The sequence below is a fragment of the Rhodamnia argentea genome, chromosome 3, assembly GCF_020921035.1.
Source record: "Rhodamnia argentea isolate NSW1041297 chromosome 3, ASM2092103v1, whole genome shotgun sequence".
Classification (NCBI taxonomy): domain Eukaryota; kingdom Viridiplantae; phylum Streptophyta; class Magnoliopsida; order Myrtales; family Myrtaceae; genus Rhodamnia; species Rhodamnia argentea.
In genome coordinates, this window is record NC_063152.1 from 22351298 (window position 1) to 22366356 (window position 15059).

Here is a 15059-nt window from a genome sequence, read left to right on the forward strand (position 1 = left end):
ATCAGAATTTTTGTCTAGGTTAAATCATAGAAGACTCGAGGACTCTAAAGTCGATGTTTCAAGACATATGAGTTACTCAAATGCAGCAGAACTAGAGACTAATAAAGTGACGAGAGGGATCTGAGAATATTCATCGTCCGGGAAACTGAAAGGATAGGTGACTCCATGAGATGTCCTTTCTGATAGATTGGTGTATACTCTCCTCTCGCCCAACTTCAATTATTTAGTCCTGATTATAATCAATGATTCTCTAGTAGATTAGAAAGTGGTGCTCTGTCCTGCTTAAAAATGTCTCAATATGTGTTTAAGTCCCGCAATCGGAACTTTCCTAAGCGAGAATGTGCTTCCTGCTCGAGAGGAATTCTTCTAAGCGAAGTATACTCGGAGGAATTTTGATTCTCTAGTGGCATATGAATACTACAGATAGCCGTAGCAATCCAAACCTCTTGTCGAACAAAAGAGGCCACTTGTGAACAGAAAGTTTTAGTTCGAAGCTCTACTTGGTGAAGTGAATTCCAAGTTTATCATCGCTTTGCATCATTCCAAGTGGTCATTTCTCATGGATGCAAAGAATCCCCTCCTAGTTACTAATGTTTGGTACGATTGAGTTAAGGTTGTCATATATTATTTATTTATAGGTTCTGCTCATCGGCAGGAGAGGGAGACTTATTTGAACCATTAACTTCACAATGCTCCTACTCCTACAAGGGTCGTTTGAGGATATTGGTCGATCCTTCTGATGTGAATGCTTAGTTCTCTTTAATGGTGCATCACTCATTGTGCTTGGACCAGGCCTCGTGGATGGCTGGTGGAGGTCGCTGGCCTCCGGGGAGGGCAGCCATCACTTGCCTTAAGTGAGGGACGCCTGTGCTTGAGGCCAGTAGAGTCACTGTCGATGGCCGGGGGAGAGGGAAAGGGATAAAATTAAAAAAAATGAAAATAAAATAGAAAAAGAAAAAAATTAAAAAAGTTATCCTCGTCTGCGATGGCCATGCCACGTAAGAGGCCGAAGCTGATTTTTTTCCCAAAATTGATTGGAAGGACTAAATTGACAGATCATTAAAAAGTTCATGATTAAATTGGCAAATCACCAAAAGGTTTAAAATTATATTAGCACAATCTAAAGGTTTGTGACTAAACTAGCAAGTTTTGAAGGACTAATTTGGCATATTTGAAAGGTTTGAGACTAGATTGGCTGTCATATAATAGATTTAAGACTTTTTGGATAATTTTGAAACATATTCATGTCATGGCATAGGTGAATTAGGGAAAAATAAGAAGTAAGTTATAATTCAAACAAATAATCTACTCATAGGTGTGTTATTTATTGTCTTTTACTTTGTATTTTAATTATAAATTAACGGACATCCTTAAGGAAAAATAAGAAGCAAGTTATAATTCAAAGAAATAATCTACTCATATGTTAGATATTTTATTGTCTTTTACTTTACATTTTAATAATTATAAATTAACAGAAATCCTCACTTTTATTATCATAAATTGTTTTCGAAGTAAGCAATATTATTAGAGGATATTCTTTATGATACCTTTTTATTGGCGGAAGAACACAAGAAGTGCCAAAATTTGTATATGACGCTCACTTTAATACCAAAATTTTCGGAGAAACAACTATCACTTAAATGCCAAATGTAAGAGATTCTAGCCAAACTTATTACGTGGCATTTTTTATTAATGTTGTTGATATTACATGGAATTTTTTTAAAAAAAGCTCAGTCCACGTGGGAAGCTAAATTACTTTTAAAAAATTAAATTAAATTTAAAGAATAAGGTAAAAAAATACAAAAATTAAATTAAAAAAAGGGTTGGACTTGGCAGCAACGAAGGCTTGCATAGCCCTCACCGCTGTTGTCGCAACCCCACTATCGCGGGCAATGCATGATGAGGTGAGGAATGGTCAACTAGGTCATCGAGTCCCGGTCGGTGTTTGACGACCCCCACCAACCGCACAAAAGGGCCGGTGAACCTCACCGGATTCGGGGGAGGGCTGCAACTCTCACCCAAGTCTGAGCAAGGGCCTGCGGCCCGCAGGGATCACCAGGAGTCCAAACTCTTTTTCCTAAATTTTTTTAAAATTTTTTGGTTTTTTGCTTATTTTTAATTTTTTTTAACTTTTAAGTTATTTTCATTGTTGACTCGGATTCTCCTACAAGCCACGTAGGATTAGGTTATTAACTAAAAAAAATGCCTCATAAGATTTTAGGCAAAGCTCACCGAAGTTGGCATACAAATAATGTTTTTTTTATAATTTGGTACTTAAGTAATTAAAAAAACTTGGCATCAAAGTGAGGGCCGTATACAAACTTTAGTACTTATAGTGTCCTTCTATTCTTTTTTATTTGAATCTTAGGCTTACCAAGAGATAAATGTTTAGAGATGAAAAATAAGCTGAACTTTTACCGTGAAAACGAGTGTAGAAAACCACAAAAGAGGACAACCCTCCTTAAGGGAAAATAGATACTTTAGAATGAAAAGGAAACTTGGAGAAAGGTTTATTTTTAGCGATGGAAAAAAGGAAAAAGTAAATTTTTCCTTATTTAATTATCTACTCAATTTTCTAGGACAGAATTATTATTACATGAAAGAGAAGTCATAGATATTTTGAATGAGTTGTTGTTAAGGCAAATTATTATAATAAATATATAGAATAAGAAAAGTTGTGGAAGAAGAGGTTTTTTTATTAATAAATCAACTCTCTATAAATTTACCAACATCATTTATTAGATTAAATTTTGTAAGATTTTTCTTTTGATCAGTGAGAAATTGGAAACAATCCCGAAGAATCAATTGCTTGTGGAGGCAAAACGATGAGAACAAGACCGCAGAAAGTCAAACCCCCACGATTCATGGCATCCATTCCTTAATTGAAAAACATTAATCCCACGACACGAAATCTATTTCTTTACTCAGCTGTCTTTGGAGTGTTCCTCTCGCTACTGCAAACTACTATTAAGAACCAACATGATTCATCTGCTCGATAATGTTACAAACGATTCCATCACGCAAGCGACAATGAGCAAACCAATAAGGAAGAGACACCTTCTTTCTTCAATCCTCCACCCCACGAGCTCTTGCTCCCAAGTTCGATTAAAAACGGAAATTAGAGAGCAGGTGAAATTTTTTCAAAAACTGACAAGCAAAAATCTCGTCAATCTCAAGCACAAGCAAGCTAAATTGCAAAATGGACTAAATTAATATAATTATAGAAAATTTAGAATTGAATTGACAAAAAAAAAATTAAGAGATCACTTCCTAGCAACTAAAGTACAAAATTCAAGGATGATGATTCATTATCTAACTATAGTCAACACGAATATCCGATAATTGCAATCATTGTTAATGGAAATTAGGAGATTAACATCAAATCCCCCGGATTGTTTCGCAATCTAATTGTCCCCATCTCACTGCTGTCGTACACGTGGCGGGTACCCAGTTGGCTTGGAATCTAAGCACGGCGGCTTGTCGTGGAAGACCGATTGTGGTGGGTCCAATGTCAAGACATCATTTGTTACAAGTGTAAGAGCATCAAGCATGAAACAAAATTCGGAAGCCATTTAATTAAAGATGGGTTCGATGGTCATCATCCGCCATCAGTTTGCTAATGATATCAAGACCTGCTAAACTAATTCTCAGCCACTAGTTTTGTAACTATCATAGCAGAGAATAGAACAAGACATTGTTTCTTATTGTAAACATTTTTATTTTACCAATTCAATCATAAACCTTTTCTCGTTTTATCAATTGAGTCGATTAGGCCAATTTTGATCAGAAATTACAGGTGTGGCCGGTCGGTTATCTTATGTGGTACAGTTGGCATTGATGTAGACCATTTTTAAAAATACTATAATATTTTTTGAATTTGTTATTATTATATTAGCTTTACTTTTTCGTTTTTATTTTATTTTCTTATTATTTTTTACAGCTCTAGTTGGTGAGTGCCAGCAATCCTCGTTTGGTTTGGGTGAGACCGCCGGGCCCTAGCCAAGATCCAGGTGAAGGTGTTATGGCCCTTGCCCTTGGCCAGTGAGGACCGTGACGCCCTCGCCCAAATAAGACGAGGGGTCTCTAGAACTTTAAAAAAATGAAGAAAATAGAAAAACTAAAAAAGGAAAAAAATTAATAAACATTTCAAAAAATATTAAAATATTATTAAAGTTATTTACGTTAGTGCTGATCGTGCCATGTAAGATACCCGACATTCTTGTCAGCAATTTTTTGCCAAAATTGACTGGATGAATCACATTGGCAAAACATGAAAATGGTTAGGAATCATTTAGCAAAATTAAAAGATTTAAGATTAAATTCGTAAAAGTGTAATAGATTTAAGGTTTTTTGAACAATCATCCCCTATTTACCGGATAAAGATGAGCTGGAGAGCATCATTAACATCCCGTGTTAGTCACTAATCATTCATTCATAAGAAACCACATGTCGTTTTCGGAACCGCCCTGTAACGTGTCACCCAAATGCTTAGTCACGTGTTAGTGACCTATCCTTAACTTACATTACATGGCCACCCGACGTGGACGTGTTTCTCAGCACTCAATACATAAGTCTTCTTCCTCATAATGATGTGGTCTGAATGTTCTGCTGCTAGTTGAGTCATAGTGTTTAATTATGAGGGGGTCATTAGGCCTCGGACGAGATGACTCAAAGTGACTCAATTTGCCAGTTGGCATGCGAAGTTGACCTTCCCCAAAATTGCCACTTGTCTTGATCGGAAAAAAGAGGAAGGAAAGGAAGAATAATTCCCACATTTTTTTTCCGTACCGGATTTGTTCCGGTCATCTTCGAATTTATTGACTTGAGGGAGGTAATCACATGGGGATTATCCAAACAAATGAGTCAAATAGTGAGTTTTAGAAACTATGGATGTTATTTAGTACGATATTACCAAGAGTTTAGGTACTGAATTTTAAGTTCTGACGATTTTGGAAACGAAGTGCTCTTTTGGCTGGCAAATTAACTGATTCTTTTACCTAATCGAATGAGAATTAGAGCTAATTATGACTATCACGTGTGCTTAATTTGATATGTGCCAAATAAATTAAACTTTGGCACTTATTGAAATGATCAGATAGGCTTTACTATTGACCCTCAAACATCGCTTGTGGATCATCATCCTCCTAATATTTGACAACATCTTTTACGTTACAAAGACAAGAAAGTTAGGGAGAGAATCTTTCGTATCTGTAATGTTACTTTGATGTGGAAAAAAAAAAAAAAGGTCAAAAATTGAGTCCGTCACAGAAAAGCTAACGACTATAATAAATTAGAGTAAATAAAGATTTAAATTGCCCCAAATTCAAAGGCTCTCTTCTAAACTCCCTTTTCAGCATAGACCTTTTATAGCGTGTTTCGGATTGAACCAACCGTTCAATTTATGATATTGGAAGTAATTATCTCTTCAAACGGCTGAAGTAATGCTTCCATAATCAATACTTATCATCCTTGTATCAGAAGCAAAACGTGGTGAGGGGCACACAAGTAAATCCAAACCCCAAGTCAAGACCAAAACCGTAAATTCACGATGCCTCAATTATTATTTGCCGCCTTTCTCCCACAAATTGATCAACCCCCACTATATATGTATGTACTCCTTCCCTAACAAGTTCTTCCACCCGAAAATTGGACCCCCTGAAAAATGGCAAAACCCACACTAGATTTGATCCAAAACCCACAAAAATTCCGCAATTCCAAGGAACGCAAACGAAGGGCAAAGGGAATGTCGTTCTTGGCGTTCGTCTTCTCGGTCTTCTTCTACATCTCTATCTTCTACATCTTCAACCTGTCCCCATCCCAGAACTTCAAGAACAGCAAGTTCTGGTTCTTCATCTCCAACACCCTCATCCTCATCATCGCGGCGGACTATGGATCTTTCTCCTCATCGGGCAAGGGGAGGCGCGACCTCCTCTACGAGGAGTACCTTGCGCGCACTAGCCTAGTGAAGGACAATAGTGGCGGCAGGTTTATTCCCGCGGTTCCGCATGACCCGGAAACCATCCAGGAAAATGTCTCCGTGGTAGAAGAAGAGAAGCGCGTCGTCTCGGAGGAAACACGAGCAGCAGCGGACGAGAGGGAGCCGGAAAAAGAGCCCTGCTTGAAGGAGAGCCAGGAGGAGGAAGAAGAAGAAGAGGAGGAAGAAGAGGTGGCGAAGAATGGTCCTCAAGATGATGAAGCTGAGAAGCAAGTGGAAGTTAATGGCGAAGCGGCGAGCGAGACCGAGAAAGCTAGCGAGGGGACGATTGCTGAAGAGAACGATGAGTTCTCGAGGATGTCGGATGAGGAGTTGAACAGGAGGGTTGAGGAGTTCATTTGGAAACTCAAGAGGCAGATTCAGCTTCAAGAGGTTAAAGAAGAGGGAATTTTTGAAAAAGAAGAAGGGAAAGAAGTTTGAACCCTTTAAGGTAGCGGTTTGGGCCGCCCCGACAACACAAGATGTTGCATCACGACCGGTGAGCCACTTCCCGACCGAACGACGAGACATCGGGCTGAACGCACGGAGATTAGGACTTAAGCCACAGACTGTTATTGCGTTACGTAGATTTTTGTCATGTTATTGTTGGTTATCTAGGGAGTATAGTAGTGATTAGCGACCATTTAGTTCAGGCTCTTTTGGGAATTCTTGCGTAGAGCTGTGGTTTTTCTCTGTGTACAATAATTAGTTATTATAATATGTCCTGTTAGCACCAAAAAAACAAAACTACAACCCTTTTTTTCCGCCGTAAAATTTGATGTTTAGTGAGAGACTGGACTAATAAAATCACAAAATTAAGGATGGACAAATGATGCATGCTCTAACATTTCTTAAATTAAACTAGACTTGGCTATTTTTTGCAAGGTGGACTAAATTGAGTTACGCGATTGTAGTCGGTCTGATTGTTTGATTCGGACATTTTCAGCATGAATCAGTTTTATGGTGACCAAAGCTACTCCTAAACCCTGGTTGTCCAGCCAGTCAATTCAAAAGGCAACTATAAACACATATTTTTTTTTTTTTTTTTTTGGGTCCTTTTTGGTGAAAAAAGGAAGCTCGGCCTGTTTGGTTCACGAAAGCCTTTTCAATTATATTTTCAAACAAAAGGAACATATATGGAAAACATGCTTGATTCATGAAAATAAAACTGTTAACCTAAACATAATGTCTTAAAACTTTATTTGGTTGCGTAACTTTTTTATGTTCAGATACGGGAAAAATTATCAAAAAAATCATAAACCTTTTGACAACTTGTCAATTCAGTCCTAAACCTTTCAATTGTGTCAATTTAGTCTTAAATATTTTGATGATTTGTCAATTTAGTCAGAAACATTTCAATTGTGTCTATGTAGTCCTAAATATTTTGAAACTGTGTCAATTCCTAAATCTTTTGAAAAATTTCCATTTTAGTCCTAACCTTGTTATTTGAGTAATTGGCCAGAAGGACTAAATTGATAATTTGTTAAAAGATTTATGACTAAATTGACATAATTTAAAGGTTTAAGACTGAATTGGTAAGTTGTCAAAAGGTTTAGGACTAAATTGGCACAATTGAAAGATTTAAGACCGACTTGGCATAAGTACAATAGATTTAAAGCATTTTGGGCAATTCTCCCAAAAGATGTGTTTTCATTTTGCAATCAGATCGCATTCTCCTTTGGAATGAAAAATTTGAGAACTACTTTTTTTAGTTTTCGGTTTGTACTGTTTTCATGTTCGTTGGAAAACGAAGACAGAAACCTAAACCAGTTTTCGTATATCAAAAAAATCCTAAACCTTTTGACAACTAGCCAATTCAGTTCCACATCTTTTAATTATGTTAATTTAGTCCTAAACATTTTGATGATTTGTCAATTAAGTCATAAACCTTTCAATTGTGTCCATATATAAATTGTGTCAATTTAGTCCTAAATCTTTTGAAATTTTGCCATTTTAATTTTAAAGTTATTGTTTGAATAATTAGTTGGAATGACTAAATTGACAATTTGTTAAAAAGTTTAGTACTAAACTGATATAATTTAAAGGTTTATGATTGAATTGGCAAGTTATCAAAATGTTTAAGACTAAATTGGCACAATTGAAAAGTTGATGACCGAATTGGCACAAATGCAATAGATTTAAGACTTTTTGGACACTTCTCCTGTCACATGTGAGGACAAGGCTCTCGCCTCTTTAGAAAAAAAAAGAGATTTATTTGGACAATTCTCCCGTAATATGTAAAGGCATGGCTCTCGCCTCTTTAGAATAAAGAAGGGATTTATTTATTTACTTTATTTATTTTTTCAAGAAAATGTCCATCCTTACCAAAAATAATATTTGTGATATTTTCTTTTCCGATCCATACGCACAAAAAAAAAAATGATAGGACGATTTTATTTAGAAATCTCTTTCTTTAAAAAAAATTAAAAGATTTCATATTTTTTTTCCAAGGTTCTATCAATTTACATAGTGAAATTAATTTGACAAAAAATTAGAAGCTCCTTCGTAGCACAGCAATCTAGCTAGAACCAGAAGATCATCTTCAACTCATTATTTACATAAATAAAGATTTCGTGATATTACAGTATCCGCAAGGGGATAAATACAGAAGCGAAAATCCAAGTGCACTCTCAAAACTTGACTGCGAAGACTGATGACGTCACTCGCTTGCCATCCCATTCCAATTTCCAACGGTAAACTATATATCTCCCTCTCTAACCTCCGACTCTCTTCTGTCCTAGTCGCTTCTCTGCTCTCTCTCTCTCTCTCTCTCCAAACTTGTCTTTCTTTCTTTACCTCTCTCTCTCTCTGAATTTCTCCCAAACCGCTGGTTGCCCTCTGTTGTTCTTGCGAAGGTAGTTTCTCTGTTTCTTCCATCCAAACCCCATGAAGCTTTTCGGTTTCTTCACCCCCAGCGAGGTCCACTCGCCGCCGCCGTTGATGGACTCTTCTGCCTTGTGCGTGTCTTATCTGCACGGTCACGAGAAGGAACCCATTGGTGACCACCTGAGAGGCGAGGCCCACTCGCCACCATTGATGGACTCTTCTTCCTCGTGCGTTTCTTACCTGCACGATGAGGAGAAGAGTCACGAAGGGGCCAGCGATATTTCATCTGCAGCGGTGGTCGCTCGCGACTTCTTCCCCCTTACGCCTGCTCTGAAGGGTTTATTGGGCACGAAGGAAGTCGGCCATCCTGAAATCGTTCCCGCCCAACCGAAGCGAAAATCCATGGATTCACTCACTGAAGTTGAAACATCAATTGTGGAGGAGAAGGCCAAGTACAACAGAACGCAGAAGGCAAAGAAAGTGGCCTCAGGATGTGATACAGAGGAAGAAAGACGCAATGGAGTTTCTACGGAGTTGGTGCTACTCTTCGACCCATATAAGATCAAGAAGAAGCTTACCCAGAGCAATCTTGGAAACCTATCGAGGCTATTGATCGGGCAGGACTTTGCGAGGAGCCACTTGCTCTGATGGATAAGCAAGGAGACAGCGAGTCAAGTCAAAAGCGACAAGGGGACCAACGTCATCGTGAGGGATGCAGATACGTGCTCTGAGCATAGACTGGTGTTCATGTATTGGGCATCATCTAAGTCCTATGTCCTCAAGGGAGGATTGGAACAAGGAGTTCGTGAAACGTAGGGGTTTGGAGGCTGGCGACGAAGTGGGGATATACTGGGATACTAGTGCTAGCAAGTTCCACTTCAGCCTTCTTCACAAGGCGAATTAGACTTAATCTTGAAATTAGTATTGCTCTTGTTTGGTGATGGACGGGAAAAGTTTTGATCTTTAGGAAAGGACATTACTGATGGAACTTTATTGTATTCAATCAAACTAACTCTGTTTTTGCCCAGAAATTCAATTCCTGGTGGATACTTCTTTTGAGGCCTGGCTCTATGTCTTTAATTTTGTAGAGTGTGTTCCCACTGTGGTGATATCTTCGAATGGGTAAGGTTGATTATGGTACATTGGCAATATCTGACTTTCTTAGTTCTGTCTTGGCACAAACTGTGAATGATAGGTACTGAGCAATGCGTCTCAGTTGGCCATTTGTTTCTGTTATATACATAGGTCTCCTGAAAATAGATTTGGATGTTCATAGTTGCTTCCGATCTTAGAGTTGAATTTTGTAATGGCGGCCGTATTACTGGGTATGTCTCTATATAAGTTGGCCTGGTTTCCAGCACGTCTATAGATGAGTATGCAGATTGCAATGTTACTGAAGCTAGTTTTTAGTTATTGTTGCATAAGTTCTACTGAACTCTCCAAATCAACAGCTCGGATGTTTTGCCATCTGTGACTCTCCAAATACAGATATGTTCAGCTGGTTAGTTTGTGTTCTAAATTTGACCATGGCATAGAACTCTCAACCTATGTATATGCAGCATAGCTCAGTAACAATAGTTCACTGAAATTTTCAACTCAGCCGTGCTCAGTCCACACCAAAATCAGATTGACCCTCAACATGAATTTAATTACACCACTCAAAGGCAGAGAAACAAAACAGGGTTCCTCTGTTCAGAGGAAGAGTAAATTTCTGAATTCCGGTTTTGAGTATACTGGAATTGGAGTAATTACACCATCCTCCGTAACATGATGCAGAGCGAACAACTACTTTAGGACCATCTTCTTCCCCTTTTCTTTTCTTTCAGTCCGGTTGAGGGGCAAACAACTACTCAAGTAATCGGCATGGTAAGTTTTTGTTCAGCTATGGCATGGATCTACAACATTTATTCTTTGTCTAAAACAGGTGAATTTGGCTTCATGTTAACCAAGTTTTTGAAACCCAAAATTGGAAGGGAATTTCACTGTTATTTGCAACATTCACTATGGTTCTAAACCTAGCGTATATAGAACATCTGGCATAGGTTTGAGTATACAGAGGAGAGCATTAAGATATGATCCTGGAATATGTGAGCTGTGCTCGGAATTACCTCTGCAGATGTGCTCAATGTGTTCCATTCTAGAAGATTAATTGGCTGCAGAATTTGCTCCTGACCTGGCTATGAATCCATTGTCATGTACACATTCTCCACAATGAGAGATGACTTTGCCACGTATTCCTGATGTGCAGCTGTATGCATCAACCTGAAACCGGGTTCTTGTGTCAAGAACACTCTTTCCATGCTTGACTAAGCAACTGGCTCTGTTGTAGAATCCGACCCTTGTCAGCTTAACGAGAAACATTTTACTAGTGTAAAAGTTTTGCCACCCATCGGCAAAGGCTAACTACTCATGGGCATCGGTCAAGGCAATAACCTAGTGTACTCCTCGCACTGCGTAACTCACATTCACAAATTGTTCTTTAGTACAAGCTTAATAGAAGTATCCACAATAAGTTGGAGTGAAAAGGAGGAAACAATCAATTCAGTTGACCCAAAAAGTCGATAGCTTAAGCTTTTTAATTAACTCAAGCTCTGGTTTCTTCTTGGATTCTCCCGATTATGAACAGATTAAACTTCTACAGTGTTCTTCTCGACTCGCCATTGTCGCGATCTCGCCTTCGGCCTCCCGTGGAGAGGGTCCGGCGGGGTTTAGAGGTATTGCCATAAATCAATGGCATGGACTCTCCCAAGTCCTACCTCGCGTGACATTGGATTTCTTTTACTGATTAGCAAATTAAAGTGCTATTAAGAGTCGCCACTAGCCTATTGGGGTCGGCTAGAAACCAATCGAGACGCGGGAGGGTTATCTCAATTCCTACGCAACCGGAGCTTCTAGGTTCGGGGACTTGTTTACGCTAACTAGATAATTAGCGCCCTTTCGGTACCTAACCGGTTGATATTTCTTAAGGTGACCACACATTCTGCATATCATTTTAAACTCACCGGGTATCTAACAAGTACTAAATGATCATGCATAATGTTTTTCCGTCATTTCGTGCAATTACCTATTTATCCTTAACCTAGCATATAGGGAAAGCGATTAACAGGCAATTTTTCAAAAGACAGTGTTATAAACACTCAATCGGATAAATATGCCAAATAAAAATCGGGATAAGCACATGCAGACCAAATCTATAATGGCGATATTTAAACAAACAACTTCGACTCGAAGGTCGAATTACAACAATTATCAGACCGGATTGGACATCGGTCTTCAATCAACGCCAATTTTAGGCTTAAAATTCACATTAGGGATAAAAAGGTCAAAGAAACCATTTTTCTAATTTTCTGAAATTTTTCTGATTTTTTTGAATTTTTATTTATTTTTATTTATTTATTATTATTATTATTATTATTATTTTTTCATTAATTATTATTTATTATTATTATTATTTTTTAATAAGGGACCGGGTCTGGGTCGGGTCCTCGGACCCGGACCTGGATCGAGTCGTCGGGCCCGGCCCGGTCCGCGGGAGAAACCCGCACCGGGCCCGAAGGATAAAAAAGAAATCCAGTGCCCAATCTTCTTTAGTTCATCCGAATTGGGCTTCAACATTTTTTTTCTTTGGCCCACCTCTTCACGCCCAAACCAAAGACGGGCCCGGCAGCTTTTTTCGTTTTCTTTCATGCCAGCCCATCCGAATTCCTTCTCCTTTTATTTTCAGCCTAACCGCTTAGGCCCCCTTTTTTATTCCGCAAACCCAATCCACTATTCTTTTCTTTTTCTCAGCCCGTTCACCCAGCCCACTCCTTCAACCTTCAACTAGGCCAGCCCATCCGCTCCTCTTCTTCTTCTCTCTTTTTACGCCAGCCCACCCAGCAGCCCACTAGCCTTCATTTCAACCACACCAGCCCATCGGAATCAGCCCAAATCTCTTCCTTTTATTTTCTTTTTCGCCAGCCCACTCTCCTCTTCAACCTTCAATTCGTCAGTCCATCCAAGAAGCCCAAATCAGTCAACAAAAGCGTGAATCAGCCCCCCCTTATTACTCTTCATCGTCTCCTCCGTGCATGCTCCATCTCTCCGCAACCGGGACGGCGACTCCGCACTCCGACGCCAACCAAGCTCCGCCGCTCGCCTTGCCGCCGCATCGCCGGGAACCACTCGCCACCGTCACTAGCTCTCACTCCGCGGACTTCTTGGACCCCGACCGACTCTACTCGAGCCGGCGTCGCCGAGCGTTGACGTTTGCGTCGCCGCAGCCCGAGCTCGAATCACTTCTATTCATCCTCGCGTCGCCCGGGCTCGCATCGCCATTGTTCGGACTCGCGTCGCCTAAGTTCGGATTCGCGTCGCCTTTGTTCGGACTCGCATCGCCTAAGTTCGGACTCGCGTCGCCTTCGTTCGGACTCGCGTCGCCATCGTTCGGACTCGCGTCGCCTAAGTTCGGACTCGCGTCGCCTAAGTTCGCTCGAGCACGACACAGATCTTCCGACGTCGCCGCCCACCACGATCATCGCACCACTATTGGTTCAAGCTCACGCGCCACCTTCGATCCGTTGACGCCGCGTGGTTGCAAGCATCGTCCATATCTTCTCACCCAAAAACTCTTCGTTTATTTTCCTCTTCCCTTGCGTATCTACAACACTCGGCGCTCGTCTCACCAAGATGTCTCCTTGTCGCCCAAGACTCTTTACATTCTTTGCGCCCTTTACTTTTTTTCTTTTTTTTTTTTTTTTTTTTTTTTCAATCAAACTAAAGCACTCTGTTTCCTCAAGAGCTTGGTCATACGTCTCGCTCTTCTTCCTTTAGTCCAGACTAATAGGCGACGAAAACTGAACAGTGATCGGGAACGAGACAAAAAAAACTAGAGAAATGCTTAAGTACTTAACTAATCAGTAGAGTATGAGGAACAAGCGTGAACCCGTGTGCGAAAAAAAATGATCTCAACTCATGAACCCAAAATAGGGGATTAATCGAGACAAGCAACGCGTGGGCTGGCCTAAGATCGACTATCAAAAGCAACTATAGCAGAGTACATGCCATGGGAATTAACTAGAGAACTCGCCGGACCGGACAAATTAACAGCCACGGCTCGGCGAGCTTGCAAGTGCAACACAGAGTACTAGATGGCCGAGGGAGTACCGACCTATTCTCAAGTCGAAGCGACACCGTGGGAAGGTGCGACGGCAGATGGGTGGTGCGAAACTTTCCCCTTCGTTGGTGCGGATTACCTCTGTTTTCAACGGAGGTCTCTTCCTCCTCCCTCAAGCTCTCATTCTCTTTTTTTTTTTTTTGACCGAACCTCACTCTCTGGGCTGCCTTCTCTTCTTTTTTGGAACCCCCACTTCTCTTTTTAGTCGAACGGACCAACCAACGGCCTGCCCTCCTCTCTCTCTTTTATGCTCATTCCGCCTCCTTCCCCAAACTTACATGCGTGGACGAGCGTAGAATCCGGTTGATGGAGACGTGGGTTGGTGAGAGACCACGTGAGGTGTGCGGTGAAAATGAAAGTGATGTGATTGTGTGCGGGTGAGTGTAGAGATATTCACGTATGGGAAATGGCTGAAGGAAAGAAGAATAAAAGAGAGAGGTGGGGCGTGGGGGGAAACAAAACAAAGATGGTCCGAAGAAAAATAAGAAAGGGAGATGGGCTGAGAAATAAAAGGAAATGGTGGGCTGAGGAGAAAATGGGCTGAGGAAGAGAATTGCCCAACCTGGCTGCACGTGGGTGGGCTACGCGTGAAAACAAAAAAAAAAGCCGTGGGCTCGGGTTTGGACCCGAATCAAGCGGGCCCGAATTGATTTTTTTCTTTTTTCTTTTTCTTTCTTTTTTTTAAAAAAAGAACGAAATAAAATAATAAAATAAAATTTGATTTTTGAATTTTTTATTCTATAGTACAACAAGAAAATATGCATATTCAATAGCTTATCATTTCATTTATTTATTTATTATTATTTTTTTTTTGGCTCCCTTTCTCTTTCTTTTTTTTTTTTTTTTAAGTAGTTATATATATTTTTCACTTTTCTATTTTGCTATAAGATGAAAATAAATTAGACGTGTTCTTATTTAATGAATAATAATAATAATAATAATAATAATAATAATATGGAAACGCCCAAAATTAGGTGTCAACAGTTGCCCCTCTTGGAATGGGAGCTCGAAGAGGTTCCATTCCAAGACGAAAGGACACCTAATTTTGTCAATAAATTAACCTGACAGTGTTTGGGAAGAACCGCCAAAGCAACTATCAAGACC

The 15059-nt window shown here is 39.8% G+C and overlaps 1 protein-coding gene across 1 annotated transcript; it reads left to right on the top strand.

Annotated features, from left to right (window-relative positions):
• Nucleotides 1–5647: 5647 nt before the first annotated feature.
• On the top strand, nt 5648–6430 carry LOC115756697 (myelin transcription factor 1). Its single transcript, XM_030696556.1, has one exon. It carries the CDS (start codon nt 5663–5665, stop codon nt 6413–6415), a length of 753 nt encoding a protein of 250 aa, XP_030552416.1. The 5' UTR covers nt 5648–5662; the 3' UTR covers nt 6416–6430.
• The last annotated feature ends 8629 nt before the right edge of the window (nt 6431–15059 follow it).

Bases quoted from the DNA above. Each gene is read 5' to 3' on its own strand.
- LOC115756697 (XM_030696556.1), top strand. From the start codon at position 5,663: ATGGCAAAACCCACACTAGATTTGATCCAAAACCCACAAAAATTCCGC.